The sequence below is a fragment of the Rhinopithecus bieti genome, unplaced genomic scaffold (assembly GCF_001698545.2).
Source record: "Rhinopithecus bieti isolate Rb0 unplaced genomic scaffold, ASM169854v2 scaffold_36008, whole genome shotgun sequence".
NCBI classification, from domain to species: domain Eukaryota; kingdom Metazoa; phylum Chordata; class Mammalia; order Primates; family Cercopithecidae; genus Rhinopithecus; species Rhinopithecus bieti.
Window position 1 is genome coordinate 2,852,082 of NW_016816204.1, and position 18,104 is coordinate 2,870,185.

Here is an 18,104-nt window from a genome sequence, read left to right on the forward strand (position 1 = left end):
GAGGATTGCTGGAGCCCAGGAGTTTTTAGCTTTTAGCTCTTTGCTCTATGCTGTGGTGAGCTGGCCCCAGAACAGGAGAGGCACCCTCTTCCCAGCCAAACAGAGCCAGGGCCGGTAGGAACTTGCCAGCAAAGTGGAGAGGGGAGCAAATAGGGAAGGGGCTGTGACTCTCCATACAGACTTTGCATGTGGTGACCAGCACTAAGGGAGGGGCCGGCAGCATGTGCAGCAGAGGCATGTGTGTCTGGCACCTGGTCACGCCTCTGGGATCAGCCCTGCTTTCTCTTTGGGGATTAGCTGGGAATCAGCCGGAGAGAAGTGACACAGCTTCTGGCTGGTAGAAGCCAAAAACAGCAGCCTGACCAGTGGAGGACTCCAGGCTGGGGAGGGTGGCAGGGCTGGGGGCGAAGAGGCATATGGGGGTCAAAGTTTCTCTGCATCGCTGCTCCTAGGGTTCTCACAGCTCTGCTGTGTCATTAGAATTTTCATGTCCAGACACCCAGAACCCACTATGCAAACTAACGCGTCCACTCCAGAGCGCAGCTGTTCACAGGCTGGAAACTTCTAAATTTGGCTTCACCCAGAATTTGGCTGGGGAAGATCCTGGGTAGGGTGGGTGCGGGGGGAATTTGCATGGATGAATTTCGGGAACTCTTTCTGTAAACAGAAACTAACCACTCCTCTTTCAAAACTGTGGGCCTTACCCTTCCTGAATCTACTTGTCCAAATGACCTTGACTCCAAGAGTTGTGAGGAAAAAACAGGGCCGGGCTGACAGTACAATGACAAGATGAGAGAGGTGGCACGGAGCTGGGGTGTGGCCTGTCCTCCATGAGTCTGGCTACATGCCACCATCCTCTGGTTGGTTTCAGCCTTGTTTTTAGCAGCAGAGACAGGAGGAGGCAAGATGGCTTGCGAACTTGAGAGGCACAGATGTACAGGAAGCAGAGGTCTGTCAGGTTCTTGCTGAGCAAGTGGGAGCTACTGGGCTTCCTGGAGAACCAGACCTGCTTTCTGTCCAGTGCTGTGCCTGTCCAGTGCTGTGCCCGTGCAGTGCTGTGCCTCAGTGTCCCCATCTGTAAAATGGGGTGTTAGTGGTTAGGAGGACAGGGAGAGGAGGTGTGCGTAGGCATGTGTGTGTGTTTGAGTGTGTATGTGCCGTGTACACCCTGAGACACCCAGTCTCTATGGGGACTGTCTCACTCTGCACTCCCTGGCCCCTCACTGGGGCTGTCCCCAGTCTCTGAGGCAGGAACTGGAGGATGTGGATGGTTCCTGCAAGCTGTCTCTCCCCTGCTGCTGGGAAAATGAATCCAGCGGAAAGCCAGAGTCCTCACATTGCCTGCAGGAAGGTCCCCAGCTCTCCCAGGTCTCACAGGTGTGGAGGCTGTGTACTACAGTGCCACCAAGTCCCTGCCCCAGGGGCCAGCCCCCAAATTCTCACCTTAAAATTACCCTGAGGGATGAGGCAGTAGTTTCCGACTGGGCTCTGAAGAGGCTTGTGTGAGGCAGTGGGGTGTAGCGGTTAAGGGGACAGGCTTGAGCTGGCTGCCGCGGCATGAAGCCTGGCTCCACCCTTACCACTGTGTGACCCTGAACAAGTCGGCGAATTCCTCTTTGCCTCAATCATGTTATCTGTAAAATGGAGGTATTAACAGTGCCAACTTCATAGGGCTATTATGAGGGTTACAGAGGTTAAAGTACACGAGGCATTTAGAAAAATATCGGGCACATGTGAGGGTTTATTATTCCTCAGGGTTCACGGGGACAGGGGCAGGAGGTAAGTAGCTGAGTGGGTGTGGCTCTGGGAGCCCCACCCCTGCACTGATCGTCACAGCCTGGCTTCGATCTGTTTTACACCGTACCCTGGGATGCTGCATATCATTTTGTTTAAACAGAAGGTTTGTGGCTAAAAGAGGTTTGCAGCCACGATGCTGAGGCATTGATGGGAGCAGATCCTGGAGGCAGGCGCCCACCACACCTCGGGGAGGGAGTGGGGAGCGAGGGCCACATGGAGGGCTGTGTTAGGAAGCCTGAAGTTTAGAGACCCAACCCCAGCTTCGCTGACATCCGTCACTCTGTGGCCTGAAGTGGGCCCCACACGAGGCAGGCTCTGATGAGGGCGTACTGACCAGCCCACGAATGAGACTCACAGTTATGCAGGCCAGCATGGCTGTGTGCATGTCCAGGTCACTGTGTCTGAGTCTCTGTCATCAGGGCCCTGTAAGAACCAGGGGATCTGACCCCCTCAGCCATTTCCACAGGGCAGGTCTCACTCAGGGCAGTTGCAAAGACCCAGGTGTCTTCCCAGCACTTCCTGGGGCAAAGCCTTGGGGGTGTCAGCAGGAGCTGGGTCAGGGCTGAGTCACCCGCCCCAGCACAGCCCCTGTGCAGTCAGACCCATCGTGTTTGTGATCGTGAGTACCCGGTGACCACTGCTCATTGTTTCCAGCCTGGGGGAAGCAGGGGTGGAGACGGGGCTGAGAAGAGGAGCGGGGCGCTCAGTTCTGAGTGAAAGTCCCTGCTTGCTCCGCCTGACTCTTCCCATCTCCCTCCTACTCCTAATGTCCCGGGTCTGACTCACTGGTTTAGGGGAAGGGGCTGGGGGTGGCTGAGTGTGCAGGGGTGGGGGTGAGATGGCCTTGAGAGGTCATCTCAGTCATCCCCCTGCTGGTAGTAGTGCACATAACACAACCAGTGGGAGCATCTGTGTGTAGGTTTTCAGCCATTCGGGAGGACTAAGGCTGATTTGATTTTGGCTGCACAGGTGAGGCTGGGCAGAAAAGAATACATTTGATGAGGCAGCTGGGAGAGGTGACTGGAATATGTTAGGGTCACTTTCACTGGAAAGGGCACTGAACTTGGATTCAGAAGACGGGGGCTCCAGGCCTGATTCTATCACTAGCAACTTCTCTGTGCCTCAGTTTTCTCATCTGTAAAATGAGGTTGGCATCTGTACCTCCAAGATCACCCATGTGAGATTTCCTTGACTTACCCTAGAGAGCTCTGTGGATATAGCGGTTAGTACAGTAAGGATACCTCTTTCATCCCTTAGGACAGACATCATTATCACTGACTCCTTTCCACAGCTGGAGGAACAGACTCAGAGCAAAATGACAAGTCCAAGTCCCAGGCTGGGCACCTGTCACCGAACCCTTAGCCCCAGATGTCATTCAGCTCCTAAACCTGGTGGTGGCCCTGCCCACACCCAGGCACCAACTAATGGGCTTCTCTGTTCTAGCGGCGGGCTTGGCCCCGTCCTGAGGTCAGCACCCCAGCCTGCCCCTAGACTCACCCTGACGGAGCTCCGCATGGGGCCCAGGTCGTGGTTGTAGGCCTCCACTATCAGCATGTGGGATGAGTTCCGCTCTCGGTCCAGGGGCCGGGGCCCTCGCATCAGGAGCCCATTGCTGACATGGATTCGGAAGTTGTTGCCATGGTTACCTGGGTGGAGGGACAGACCCCCTGGAATACCGGCCCTGCCCAGAAGTCTCCTGCTGTGCCGGCCTGCCATGGTTGGGGGCAGAAGTTCACCTGCTCCCTCTTTGTGAGGAGGATGGGGGTCTTCTGGGACACGGAAGTCACAGTGGAGAGGAAGCTGGAGGACTCTGTGAGGTGGCGCAAGGCAGATAGGCCATCCCCAGAGTGGTTCTCCTGCTCCAGGAAGGCCTGCAGCTCTTTCCTGAAAGCCTTCATCTTGGTGCTGATGGTCCCCAGCAGGTGGGGCTCCTGCTGGTCCCCCTCGCCCTGCTCCTACACCCACAGATGTGGGCGGTGTGAGGCCTTTTTAATAGTTCAGAAGAAGCTGGGGCACTCCAAAAACAGGGACCGAAACCAAATTCTCCGTGGGTGGTTGAATCCAGGATTTAGTGGACATCTCAGCGCTGGTCCAGCACTCATTCCCCTATCTTTTGGGCACAGCACCCTGATTTTCCTTTGGGGATCCACTCTTTTCTACTCTCAGTCCATAACATTTGTGGGCAGTGACTTTACCCCTGATTTGAGAAGTGGGAGGATTAGCACACTTTATTCCCTGGCCATAGTGATTGGTTCAGGGATGGGCACCAGATTCTGGTTGGACCACTGAGACCCAGTTCCTGGGGAGTGTGCTGCTGGGGGCTGTCCTGGTCTCTGGGCCCTATCTGTCAGGGCCATAGCTCTGGGAAGCTCTGCAGGACACCAGGGACTTCAGGAATACGGCAATTAAAAGCTACCTGGGGGTGCGGTGGTTCACGCCTGTAATCCCAGCACTTTGGGAGGCTGAGGCAGGCGGATCATGAGGTCAGGAGATTGAGGCCATCCTGGCTAACACGGTGAAACCCCGTCTCTACTAAAAGTACAAAAAATTACAGGCACGCGCCTGTAGTCCCAGCTACTTGGGAAGCTGAGGCACAAGAATCGCTGGAACCCGGGAGGTGGAGGTTGCAGTGAGCAGAAATGACGCCACTGCACTCCAGCCTGGGTGACAGAGGGAGACTCCGTCTTAAAAACAAATAATCAAAAAAGCTGCTCCCTCACCCACCTTGTGTGAATAAGGAGAATGTCCCTGTTTCCTCCCTCTGGCCTTGCCCCATGTGTACAGCCCTGGGGGTTTTCTTGGCTTCATCTCTCAGACCTTTGGAAGCCTAGAGAAGCTCTGCCCTCGCCCAGGCAGGAGGGTGGCCCCCCATCCTAGGGCAGCCTCACTTACCATGGAGGATGCGGTACCACACACGCCCAAACTCGCCTTCATCCGCGTCTGTGGCTTTCAGCTGAGGGAGAATGAGACATGAGTTACTTCTTGAATGCCACCCAGCAGGGAGATAAGAGGTTTTTAGACCCCCTTTCCTTCCCTTCACGCATCCTACCCCATCCTGCCAAAACCAGCGGTCTCCCACAGAGGCTGGGGGTGTGGGAGACAAGGGGACGTGTGTGTCTTTCTGATCCCCATGAGGATGTCCAACCGCTGAAGGCCCCTGTGGCCCTGTCCAGGGCCAGCTCTGCCTCTGATCCTCCTTCAGGTTCACAGGGAGGACGGGGGAGCAGGTGAAAGATGGCACTGCAGCTCGCTGGGTCAAGGCTCTCTCAGGCTGTCCCATCCCTCCACATCCCTACCTGGCAGCCTTTCAGAGCCCAGGAACCTCTCCCAGGGTGGCTGGACAACAGGGTTGCTTCTTGCCTGCATTTCCTTGGCCCGAAGCTATTCTGGCCACACTGGGTCCCAGCCAGCACTGTGCACTGTAAAGGTCACTTCGTGGAAGCCCAGGAGCCCTCCTCCCACGTGAGTGCTCCATGTTCATTCACACGCACCATCACCCCAGGCTAGCTTCAGATCGGCCCGCATGGCTGCACCTCAGGCTTATGTGTTTATGTGTTGCCTCTGGTGGGCTTGTGTGTGGGGGGGATGTTGTTGTCACTCTGAGACACTGCCTAGTGCTCAGCCCTTTTTACAAGGAGTCCAGCCTCAAGGCTTCTGGCAGAACCATAGCTGACCCCAACGTGAGTCCTGTCAAGCCAACAACTGAATACCTACTTTACCCACTGTCCACCCAAAACAAGTGGAGAACAACCCCCCACTCTCCCAGGGCAGTGCAGGAAGAGGCTGGAACCTCCCATGACATGTCGTCCTGTCGGATCTGTGGTGAATTGCTTTGTAAAACCCTAGGCTCTCCCACTTCTTCTGGGTCTACCCCTCCTTGTCTCACCACCTCTCACTTCAGCCCTGTGGTGTGCACGGGAGTTGCCATTTTCTTCCTGACCCTGCCAAGATGGTCAGAGGGGATTGGTCCAGGACCAGGTGCCTGATCAAAGCTCAGCCAATTGCATCCTTCTCTGGGATTGTTGACCTTGGGCCCAGAGAGATTGAGTCAGTCTTTCTAGCAGTAAAATGTGGGAATATCAACAGCCCCTCTCTTGCACACCCCTGGGCCCCACCTCCCACCACTCTCTCCTCTTAACTGCCCTAGCACACTGGTCTCCTGGCTGTTTCTTGAACACCAAGTGTGTGCTGGCCTCATGGCTTCTGCCCTGGCTGTTTCCTGGCAAGCTCTCCCTCCAGATATTTGCATGTTCATGCCCTCATCTCCTTTAGGTCTTTATTCAAATATCTTCTCCTAAGACCCTCCTTGTGCACTGCATATGAAATTATAGCCCCCACTCCAATGTCCTGGCCTTCCCTACCCTCAGTCACCCTCTGATACATGCTATCTTTGTTTATTGCCTATATCCCCACAGGAAGAAAGGGCTTTGTGCACTGTGATATCCCTGGTCTCTGGAACAACAATCCTGGCACACAGTAGGGTCAAACATGTGAATGACTTCGAAGCAGAGCTCCAGGGAGAGGAACTAGGCTGACACTCAGTGAGCACAAATGAAGGACACATACAACACTCAGCCCTGGTTTGCATCCCTGGGCCCAGCTATTCCAGGAGCCCATCTCTGCCTCGCTCCCTGTTTGATTTTTCCTTTGATTCTGTGGGGTATCCCAGTGTTGCTCCAGTACACTTCTCCTTCTGCCTAGATTATTATTAATTTTTTGTAGAGACAGGGTCTTGCTATATTGCCGAGGCTGGTCTCGAACTCCTGAGCTCAAGCAATCCTCCCGCCTTGGCTTTTCCCAAAGTGCTGGGATTACAGGTGTGAGCCACCATGTCTGGCCCTGCCTAAGATAATATAGAATGGATTTTCTTTCTTGCCACCCAAAGCCCTAATGCAGGGTTTCCTATCTTTGCTCACTGGACAAACCTGCAGAGAAGATGGGGATGGGTTCCTGCTAGCAAAGATCAAGAAAACAGTGAGGGTGGGATTGGCTGAAGGCTTCCAAAGCAGGGAGCTGGGTTTGGAAGGATGGTGGAAACCTGGCTTAGCAGAGAGAGGTGGGAGGAACATTTGTGCTGGGAAACAGTGTGAGTTGAAGTAGAGGCAGCTAGGGAGGCTGAGGAAGGAACTGGGACCCCAGTCTGGAGTGAAGGGCTCATGCAGGGACAGCAGAGGGCTGTGGTTGGAAGAGTGGAATGACAGCCTCAATCAGCAGCACTGAGGCCCTGGAGCCTCCACAGGACGGTGAACACAGACATGGTGGTATGGAGGGAGAGCAAGGAGCCTGCAGCAGGCGCTGGCCTGGTCCGGCTCGATGCACACCCGGACGCTGCTGTAAGCATGTCTGAGGATTCTGATGAGCATGTTGACGGTGGGGAGGAGGACCGGTACACTGGAGCAAAAAGAGCAAGGGCTCTGGGTCAGGCACACCCAAGCATGAATTTAGGATTTGTCACTTACTCTCTATGGCACCATGGATAAGTACTTTAGCCCCCTTGAACCTCAGTTTCCTCATCTTTAGACTGGGCACAATGATGACCAACCTTGCAGGGTTGAGAGGAAGATCAGAAGTCATCCTGCAAAGCATCTTGGCTGGTGCCTAGCATGGGGATGTGTGGTAAAGGTTGACATGAGTGATGCCACCTTCTCCAGGGAGCCCTCTTGATTTATGCCAGAGCTGGGGATGGCTGGGTTGCCCCTTGCCTTGCAGTTCTTTCTCTCCCCATTCCCTGAGAAATCTTAGGAGCTGGCAGGTGGAGGGAATGTAACAGGGTGCTTCAATTGTCCAGATCTGGAAGGGCTCAGGACTGGGAAGAGAGCCACGTTGCCCAGAGCATGCCCTTGCGTGTCTATCCATGGTGAGATTTCCTTGACGCCTCCCTGCTCCAGCAGCCTGCACCACCCTGGAAGCTTTGCCTTCTGCCATCTCAGGAGGAACGGGGGCCACAGATGAAGTGTTCAGTTGGTTTTAGAAGAGGAAGTTAAGGAAAATGAGGGCAGTGAAGGCTGTGATGGGAGGGGCAGGAATCCCTGGGCATTGGGAACACCTTTGGGCTGGATGCTTTGCCTACACTGGATGCCTACTGCCTGCCCCTGCCCACCCGGCACAGGGAAAACACCAAGTCCCCCACCACTCCCTTGCTGGGTGCCTCTGGGCAGGTCACACCTCTTTGGGCCTCAGTTTGGTCATCTGAGAGAAGACGGGGCTCTTCTCTCAGAAGAGGAGTTAGATGACCCTTGAGGACCTCTCCAGCCCTAACAGCCCATAGGAAAGCTCCTGTCCATCTTGGGGTTGGCAGACAGTGCCTCCTTTTGTGGGCAAGGGCAGGAGGGAAGAGCTAAAAACCATAAACTGGGGCTCCAAAAAAGGGAATGGGTCCGAGGCTCAGGTCTTGGACAGAGCCATGACTCCCGTCTTGAGTTGCACTTCTGGGAGCTTGGTAGGTCCCTGGTGGGGAAGCTGCGGAAGATTTGGGCTCCTAAGCAGGCGGATGGTTGCCAGGGAAGCTCTGGCTTCTGGGGAGAAAGAAGGCTGGGGGAGGGAAGTGTGTGTCTGTGTTTGTGTGTGTGTTTGTGTGTGTGTCTGTGTTTGTGTGTGTGTGTGTTTGTGTGTGTGTGTGTGTTTGTGTGTTTGTGTGTGTGTGTTTGTGTGTGTCTGTGTGTGTGTCTGTGTGTTTGTGTGTGTCTGTGTTTGTGTGTGTGTGTGTTTGTGTGTGTGTCTGTGTGTGTGTGTGTGTTTGTGTGTGTTTGTGTGTGTCTGTGTTTGTGTGTGTGTGTGGTTTGGAAAGAGCCTCCGGGGAAGGTCTCCTGTGGCTCACCCACACTGTGGGGAGCATGGCCTTCGCAGTCCCTCACTCCTATGCTTTCTGCCCTGGGATCCCCCTGACCTTTGAAGATGCCCCTCACCCCTCGCTTCTGTAGCCAGACACCTTCAAAGGAAAGGTGCTTTTCTAGAAGCCGAGGGAAAAGCCTGGAAGAAGTGGGGCCCAGGGACGCTGCAAGAGGGGCCTCAGGGGCTGCCAAGGCCCAGCACTCTGCCTGCTCCCCTCCCGCCACGGCTGGTAACCTCTCTCCCGGGTAACCTGGTGGCTGGCAGCCACAGAATAGCGACCCGCTGGCTGCCGCCGACCATACCATTCAAACTTCCAGCAGGGGAAGGTGAGCGCCATGGGGCCACAGAGGCAGTAAAGCCCTCCCTCTGCGTCTTCCCAGAGTCCCCCACCCCTGAGAAGGCTCCAAGGAGACAGGCTGGAGCGAGGAGGTGGGAAGGCGGGGGGGGGGGGGCACCCCAGAGTCTCTGGACAGCTCCCCTCTCCTTCTTCCCAATTTGCCATCCCTTCTCCCTTAGCTATCCCCTCCCCCAAGGCAGAGCCCGAACTCTTCCAGACAAAGCCAGGTCCAGCTGGGGAGTGACGGGGAGGCCACTCTGCTGGCCAAGCTGACCGAGGGCTGCAGGGCACAGCAGAGCCTGGGCAGGGCTGGGGTCACAGGCACTGCCCAGGGCTCTTCGGGCCTCCCTTCCACAGCTGAGAAGACGTCTCCACGGAGCTCGGGACAGCTGGGGTCTGGCTCTGAGGTGAGTGCTTGGGGGACTGCAGGAGAAGGCTTGGAGAGGGAAGTGTGGTGGAGACCCTTGCTGAGGGACTCCTGGGAGAATGTGAGGGTGTGTTCAGACCTAGGCAGTCCTCTGGTTCTGTAGAGAGTGGAAACAAGGCCCAGTAAGGGGTAGGGACCAGCCCGAGGCCACACATCGGTCTTCTCTGCCCACAGCAGGTCCTGCTCTGTGGACTCCAAGGGAAGAGGAGGTTTCTATACTGAGCTTGCAGGGATATGTCCAGAGCAGGGCCTGCTGGTGTACCCTGGCTCCAGTGGGAAGGGAGTGGCTTCAACTGCCCTCCAGATGATTCCTGGCCTTGGTCCGGGCAAGGCGTCCGCTCCCAGCACTAGCTGGCCTTTGCTGGTTGGTCAGTAGAGGGTGTCAAGGGGCCTGGCATCTGGACTTGCCTCGTGCTCCAGGAAGGGTGTCGTGTTGTTTTCAAGCACTTAGGATCGTTGCCACAGGAACTACTCAGATGCTAATTACAACTCCACTTAACTTTTTTTTTTTTTTTTTTTTTTTGAGACAGAGTGTTGCTCTGTCACTCAGGCTGTAGCACAGTGGCATGAATCTAGCTCACTGTAGCCTCAAACTTTTGGGTTCAAATGATCCTTCTGCCTTAGCCTCCTGAGTAGCTGGGGCCACAGGCACATACCACAACATCTGGCTAATTAAAAAAAAATTTTTTTTTGTTAGAAATGAGGTCTCACTATGTTGCCCAGGCTGTTCTCAAACTCCTGGGCTCAAGTGAACCTCCTGCCTCGGCCTCCCAAAGTACTGGGATTACAGGTGTGAGCCAACATGCCTGGCTCACTTATTTTTTTATTAAAGCAGGTCCCAAGGCCTGAAGCCTAGATCCTCTTTGCTAACCCAATAGGGTCTCCAGATTCCTTTGAAGGCCTTGAAATAACATTAGAACTAGTAGGATTGAGGCATTCCCTGTTTCAGGCTGCCGTTTTCTTATTCCCGGCCAAGCATCGAGAAGAGCGGGATGGCTGATTTTCTCCCCACGAGAGTGGGCAGTGAGCACACCCCGTCCCTCCTCCCTGCTCAGACTCAAGGAAAGACCAACCCATGCACAGCTGCCCCGCCAGAGTGCTCTCTAGGCCTGATGCCGCAAAGGCGGAGGCCCTGGGCAGCTAGACGCGCATCACACTTTCCAGCCGGGCGCTGGGAGGGGTCGTTTTCTGCCTGTAAGTGCTGGGAGGCGTTGTGGTGGGGAGTGGGTGGGAGGTGGGGTGCTCTGCATGCCCTCAGTCGACGGGGCACGGGGAGCCAGGAGTGAGGTCCTGCGACTGCTGGTGAGTGCCTGGGGTAGGGACAGGAATCCCTCGGGTGGGGGACTAGGTGGCCCGCTTCCCTCCCCGCTACCTGTGGCAGGGCTTCTCTGAGCGTGACCTGACGCCTTTCCTCCTCCTGAGCTTCCGTGCTAGAAACTCAACTGCTCTCTAAGCTGCTAGTTGGGAAGGAGGAAAATCTGCTATCCCCCACCCTCAGGAAAAGGAAAGACCCCCAAGGTCAAAGGGAAATCATGACTTTTTATCAGAAACCCTGGGATTGCTTGTCCACGTCAGTAGAATTTAAAGATCACACATGCTGACCTGCAAGCTGGACGCCCTCTGCTTATGTGTTTGGTTTGGCCTATGTAGTGTTTCAAATATTTGAAAATTCGTTTCACATTATTTTGAAATCAAGTTTATTTGGCTTTTGCTGTGTTCTCCCCCACCCCACCTCTCTTCTTCCTTGCCTTCTACAAGTTTAAATTAGCTGCCAACATTTAAACATCTAGAATGTTTGCCTTAAAAAAATCCAGATTTCTGGCTTCTCTTGGGAAATTGACAGAGCTGACCATACTGGGCCTGCACTCTGGCATTGGCACCGTCGGTCTGGGCTGAGGCCCCTCCACTTCCTCGAGAGGGCCCAGTCAGTGGTCTCCAGGTGGCGCTGCTCATCTGTACCCTCTGGCCATGGTTATCTGCTGACCAGGCTCTGTGAGCATTTTTATCACCCCAGACATATTGAGCTAAAAGCTCAGCCTGGTTTTCCATCGACAAGGACTATCTGCTGCACTGCATCTAATGGGATGATCTTCAGTGGGAACGGAAATGCCCTGTCAGGTGCATGATGTCCCTGGGGGGTTTCCAGCCCCTCTTGTCAACTCCTTGTGGGTATATTTCCCACCTGTTCCCAGAGCAGTTAACTAAGCTCAGAAAGGATTAGGGGCCAGAGGCGTGGCAAGGCCGTGGGGGCCAGGAGTCAGGAGACCTGCTTCTGGCCTTTACTTGGCCACTGGCTCACAATATGGTCTTGGCCTTCCCACCACCAAGCTGCCCCACCCCACCCTGCTGTGACCCACAATGCAGCCAGCCAAGCCTTCCCAAGGAGTGAGCTCTGGCTTGTCACTCCCCACCTCTAAAACTTTCACTGGCTCCCTAATGCCAAATCCCCTCTTTGGACCTCAGTTTCCCACCTGTCATGGGAGCAAGTTGGACTGCATTGGGAAGCAGCCACAGGAATCCCCACAGAGCCAGGCAGGTGAAATAAGGTGTGTGGTGGGCCTGTGGGGGAGTGTGGGGAGTGGGAGGTCAGTGCCCTGTCTACAGGGGGCAGCGGCTGCTCAACCCCAGACACAGGGATGAGGCAGGAGCATGGGCCAGTGCCAGTGGTGAAATTCTGACATTTCAAGGGAGTTCAGGCACCCAGATATTTTTGTGAAATCTGTTATTATTTTGAAAATACTCACAATTAAATTGATAAAAACACAGCAAGGACCCAGTGGTCCTTGGGCCCTGTGGGCCCCCAGTTTGCAGCTTCGGCATTAGATAACTGCTAGGGACCCTGGCAGCTGCAGCCTCTTGCCATCCATAACTCGCTCCTGGCCACAGAGCAAGTTATTGACGGAGTTGGTCCCAAGTTTCCAGGCCTAAGACCCTGTGATGATTCACGAGGATTGATTTGAAAAGGCGGACAGGCACTGCCCTCTTGTCTCCATGTCAGATGAGCAGGGGGTGGAGCAGGAAGAGGGCTTGAGCTTGGGCCCAGCTCCATCACTGCTCAGCTGTGTGTTCGCTTAGACTTGTCATGTCTCTGGACCTCGCTGTCCTAACCTGTGATGTGGCTATGATGCCGTCCAGTTTAACAGTGCCTCACCCCATCCATGTTCCTTAGGTAAGTCTCCCCTGCACCCGCTGCCCTGGGTCCAGCTGATCTGGCTTTGAGCTTCTGTCCTGTTGCTGTTGCAGGAGCCATGAGCACAGAGGGCCCCAGCCTCAACAGCTCCCCAGCCATCAGCCCCCTCGCCTTTCTCTCAGCTCCCGTTACTCCTGGGACCCTTGCAGAGGCAACTGACCCCCTCCCCATGCTCATTGCCCTGGCCTGCATCTTCCTCCTGCTGGCCACCTGTCTGCTGTTCATGACGCTCTGCAAGCCGGCCGCGCTGGACCCGAGCCGCCGCAGGGTTCGCGAGTGCATGCCCCACCACCCCGGGAGCCCCAGTGAGCCCCAGCTCCGGCTCTGGAAGCGCCTGGGCTCCCTGCGCCTCTCCCTGCACAGCTTCCGCGGTGGCTGGCCCACCGCCCCTCGACGGCCCCTGCCGGGCCCCGACGACCACCACGGCCACTGTGATTGCACGGAGTCTACCAAGATGTGACGGGGTGTCCACACACATGCCCCCACACTCCCAAGGTCTACCTGTAGATCCTCCTGCTTCAGAGACTGGTGCTGCAGGCTGCAGGAAGACAGTGGTCCAAGCAGCCTGGGCCACACACTCACTCCTGAAGCTCCTTGCATGCCCAGGCCAGTGCCCTTCCCTAAAGATCCTCAGAAGAGCACCTTCCTCTCTGCAGACCCCCTAGCTGCTGCTTGATGAAAGACTTCTGGTCAAGAGATGAGCACTCGTGGTCATCTGGGCCTTTGGCCTGAGGCTCCACAGGGTACAACCTGGGGCTTGTAACCACCTCCTAGAAGCAGCACCCTCGCTCGCCACAGAAGCCTTGCCCTCCACGTGCCAAAGCCCAGCTTGCAGAAGTTGCCAAATGGCAAAGGTTTTCTTTAGCCAAGTGAAATGCTCAGCCTACACCGGGGCCAAGGCACTGTCCTGCCATCTGTGCTGGCCCAGTGCTGGGGCAAAACCTCGGGGCTCCCTTCCTTGGGTTTCCTGGATGCTGCCAGCATCTGCCTGGTGCTGCCTGTGGGAGCAGCTGCCTCCCTCCTGGTGGATCAGATGCCTGGGTGCCGGCTGGGAGGAGGAGCAAGCGGGGCTCTCCAAGTACGGTCTTGGCAGCCATCTTGGTGGCCCCTCTTCAGGGCACCCACGTTGGGATCGATCAGGAAGGGACTGAGGATAAATAAGGAGGCTCCCTTCAGAGGCCAGAGTGGGTGCTGTGACAGAGTGGCAAGAGGCAGGGCACTTCCAGCAGCTGGAGGTGATGCCACCTGGGCTTGGAGGAGGACAGCTCACAGCAGCTCCACACCTCACCTAGGGAAAGCAGCGGCCTCCTTGAGGGTGGAATGGTCCAGATCTCTTCAGGACAGCTGTGGGGTCTCAGGTGGGGTCTCAGGTCCGGCCCACACTAGCGATGCTATCTATGGTTTTGGTGAGTGCTTTGCTGACTACCTGTCAAAGCAGTCCCACCCCAGGATGGGCGTCTCAGAATCCCAAACCCTTGACCTCTCACCCCAACGCCAGGGTTAAACACTTTGGTCAGGTCCTAAATTTGAAGGGTGGGCAGAGGGAGGACTTGGGCTGCCCAGCTCCTGTCCCAGTCAGCTGGCCAGGATCCCATCACAAAGCTGCCCCACCCCCATCCTGCTGTGACCCACAGCTCAGCCAGCCAAGTCTTCCCAAGGAGTGAGCTCTGGCTTGCCACTCCCCAGCTCCAAAACCTTCACTGGCTCCCTAGTGCCAAATGGACATAGCCAAAGCTCCTCAGCCCAGTGTGCAGTGCCCCCTGGGAGCTGGCTCTAGTGAATCTTTCTAGCCTCATCTTGATCCAAAACTCCAAGAAAACTGAACAACCTGTCACCCACTAACTGTGACTTATGCTTCACACACACCCACTCCGTGAAGCCCTCCTGCCTGGAGCTGCCCCTACTGTCTCCTACCTCTCTTGGGGAGGACAAGGAACATTCTCTTGGCAGTGTGGGTCCTTCTTGTCTATGTTTTCTCTTTCCTACCAGCTTGGGAGCTTGTCCAGCCCCTCACTTGAACTCCCCAGTTCTGTGCACAGAAGTATGAGGTTTCTGTGTACAGAGTGAAGAGTGGCCCAGCCTGGGGGTGTCCCCACCCTCTGAGGCAGGAGTCCTGGTGGGAGCCGGCACAACACAGAGCCTCATCTTCCCTCAGATGCCCCTAGAAAGATTTCTCTCCAAGCAGGCCCTATTGGAGAAGCCCACTGATCCTTCCAAGTCAATCTGATCTCAAAAAGTGAGTCCAACTTCACAAGAAACTTACTTAGAGGACCTTGGAGAAGTCATCCTGAGACTCTGCATTTCTCCCTGAGAAATGGGAGAAATCAGCGCTGCCCTGTATTAACTCGCTGGCTCTAGGATTTCAGTACGAGTAGTATTGTGTAAATAGAAACCAAGTCTTTGGGTTTAGAAAGTGGGGCAGGCCTCCTCCCTAAGGGTTTTGTTCCTTTCTCCCTTCTGGCTCAGTAACCTCTTCCTGGTTTGCTTCCCTTGGGGCCTCCCTGCACATCCCAGGCTGGATTCAGCCTGTAGCCATCCACCCCACCAGCAGGCCCTGCTGGCCACTAGGCACTCTCTCCCTGGAGGTTGGGGTAGGGGGTGAGGCTGCCCTGAGGCCTGAAGAAGGAAAAGCCCAGGAGGGGGAGGTGCCCTCAATTGGGTTTCAGGTACCAGGCCAGGGGGTTATGCTCCAAGTCCTTATAAGCTGAGGCCCTGATCGAGAGAACCCTCTCCTTCCTCCCTCTGGAGCTAGCCACCACACTCTCGAAAATCCCCAGGGCTTTCTGGGCTCTCTGTGTTTCTGGGAGTCAGCTCCCTGCTCCCCAGCCCTTTCCTGCCCTCCTCCTGGTCCCGATGCAGGGAGGGGAGCACTGCCAGCCTCCCACGCTTCTGTCCCTCCTAAGCCCAGGAGGCTGCCCCAGTGGGCAGGCCCAGATTCGCTGTTTGGCTCAGCCTCCGAGTCGGAAATCCCATAGCTGGTAAAGAGACTCATTCATTCCGGTCCTCCCTCCCCACCCAGCAACTGAGGCCTCTGGGCAGAGGTTGGGGGGGGCACCCAAATAGTTTTCAGGGTCCTCCCCTCTCTCCCTCTGAGTCTTGGAGCTGTTGTGCCTGCTCCCTGGGCAAAGGAGCCCTTTCTTCTTGTGCCTGTTTACTTCCCAAGAGGGGAGCCTCGGCCAAGGGCTCTGTGAAAGCGGCTCTGTTCTGGGCCTTGCTGGGCCCTGGCTCTCTCCTCAACTCCTTTCCGGGAAATTGTGACATCTCCTTCTCCCCGCTACACTGAAAGGCACTTCTGGGTGGGGCAGGAGATACGGAGGGGGAGGCCAAGGCTTCCTTCTGTTTGTGGGGAGCCAGAGCCCTATCCTCAGCTCTGCAACCTGGGGGCCCTGACTCCCTGGGAAGGGAGGGGGCCTGGGTTCCCCTTTCCCCACAGCACCTTCCAGAGCAGCAGACCCACCCTCGGCCCCTACTTGCTTCCATCTCTGGTGCCACTGAGCATGTGCCCTCAGGGCTGTGTGTGGCCCCGCCTCCTCCAGCCCACCACCTGCCCCAGAAGCCACGGGCCACCTGCCTGCACAATGCTGTGGCCTTCGGGGATGTCCTCGGGGACGCTGGCCTCATAGCTGCTCTGCAGAAAGATGGGCCGGTTGTCATTCACGTCCAGGACAGTGACGAACACGGTGGCTGTGCCTGTGTGCCGCTTCCCTACAGGGCCGTTGTCTGTGGGAGTTGAAGGAAGACAGGTGTTAGCAGCTGCCTGAGAGAGGGACACGCTTCCTGCGCCTTTGCACACTCCTGGGCACCAGCCAGAGAGGTGCCCTGTTCCACCCCATCTGCCCTAGCCTTTGCAAGGGGTAACTTCCTTTTTAGCTTAGGAATAACACTAACAGTATCTAATACTTAGGTAACACCATGTGCCAGCCATTCTTCTAACCCATTCAGTCCTCACAGCAACCCACGAAGCAGGCACTTTACTGTCATCCCCATTTTACGGAGGCGGTAACCGAGGCACTCGAGTGGATTGAATGATGGCTCCCAAAAAACAGACCCATGTTAAATCCCTGGGAACCTGTGAAGGTTAATTTATTTGGGAAAAAAGGCCTTTGAAAATGTAATTATGGTAAGGATTTTGAGAAGTGATCATCCTGGGCGATGTGGGTGGCCCATAAACCCAATGGCAAGTGTCCTTATGAGAGAAAGGCAGAGGGAGATTTGAGACAGAGAGGAGGAGGCCACATGCAGATGGAGGCAGAGGCTGGAGTTACACTGCCACAAGCCACCGAATGCCTAGCAACTCCAGAAACTGGGAGAGTCTAGGACTGATTCTCCCTAGAGCCTTTGGAAGACGCATGACCCTGCCAACACCTTAATTTCTAACTTCTGGCCTTGACAACCAGGAGAGAATACACTTCTGCTGTTTTAAGTTTGTGGTAGTTTGTTGTGGCAAATTTAGGATGCAGATACAGGTACTAAGAGCAAAAAGCCAACTGCTGTCAGGGACTGGCGGGTACAGCACCCGGGTCAAACACCTGGATGGGCCCCTGCTCGAGGGGCAGCTGTCCTCCACCCCAGTCCACAGCTGACAGGCAGAATGTGGGCCCAGGGACACCAGATCTTCTGATTTCTCATGAGAGATTGAACATCTGAGCTTTTAAATAAAATCTCCTGATCTTTAAATGTTCACAACTAATGGTCATTTTTATAAAATATTGGATAGGTCAAACAAACATCCCCTCCGCATTCAGGGACATGGGTTTTGCTTGGGATCTAAGCCTAAGGTACCCGGAGACTGTGTCCGTCCAGTTCCCAGCAGGAACCTCCCAGGGCTGGGAGGTGGTGAGGATGGGGCACTCACTCAGCCCCAGGGCAGCTCTTGAGTTGTCCTCCCTGGAGGAAGGAGCTTGTAACCAGCGCTGCACGTCCAGACAAGAGTAGTCACCCCAGCGGGGAGTGCAGGCAGCTGGAGTAGCCTGGAGGCCTAGGGTGACTCCAAGCTTCTTCCCCAGGCCAGCTGACCATATGTGGCTGTGCTATTGCTCACTGGAGGTAGGTCTTCTCACCCTCCGAAGCTCCTCTCCAGACTAGCCTCCCACCACCCTTGGGGGCTGGCTTATTGCTCTGGCTGGGACTGGTATGTGTGGGGGAGGCTCCCTGGAAGGCTGGCGGAAGCCCTCTCCTCCTGCCAGCCAATGCCCAATGTGAAGGCTGGACTCAGGGGTGATAACAAGTCTCCAGAGGGTGGGTGGCCATCCCAAGAGGGGAGGAGAGCAGGGCAGAGGGCAGAGGCATCTGGGCATGGGCAGGCTGGGAAGGGATGGATGGTTGGAAAGAGTGAGGCCCAGAGAATTCATTCCCTTCTTACTCAGCTACTGCAAACTTCCTGCGAGGACCAGGGGCACCTGGCGGCACAGGCTTCATCCTACCACTCCTCCCCTCTGGGGCCCTCAAGGGTTCCCTGCTGCCCAGAGACCGAAGACTAAACTTCTTGGCCAATGTTTAGGCCTCCACACACGGCCTTGCCT

General features: G+C 55.7%; 2 protein-coding genes across 2 annotated transcripts in view; one reads left to right on the forward strand and one right to left on the reverse strand.

Moving 5' to 3' along the window:
• LOC108516852 (cadherin-23) overlaps window positions 1–18,104 on the reverse strand; it is a 421,574-nt gene that overhangs the window by 82,259 nt on the left and 321,211 nt on the right. The window contains exons 28-30 of the mRNA XM_017854517.1: window positions 16,154–16,302; window positions 4,690–4,750; window positions 3,295–3,443 (exon numbers count right to left, since the gene is read on the reverse strand). Coding sequence (XP_017710006.1) covers window positions 3,295–3,443; window positions 4,690–4,750; window positions 16,154–16,302 — 359 coding nt within the window. The remainder of the gene's footprint in view (window positions 1–3,294; window positions 3,444–4,689; window positions 4,751–16,153; window positions 16,303–18,104) is intronic.
• Window positions 9,177–17,265, forward strand: CUNH10orf105 (chromosome unknown C10orf105 homolog). The gene is made up of 2 exons (XM_017854546.1): window positions 9,177–9,372; window positions 12,636–17,265. Exon 2 carries the CDS (start codon window positions 12,641–12,643, stop codon window positions 13,040–13,042), a length of 402 nt encoding a protein of 133 aa, XP_017710035.1. The 5' UTR covers window positions 9,177–9,372; window positions 12,636–12,640; the 3' UTR covers window positions 13,043–17,265.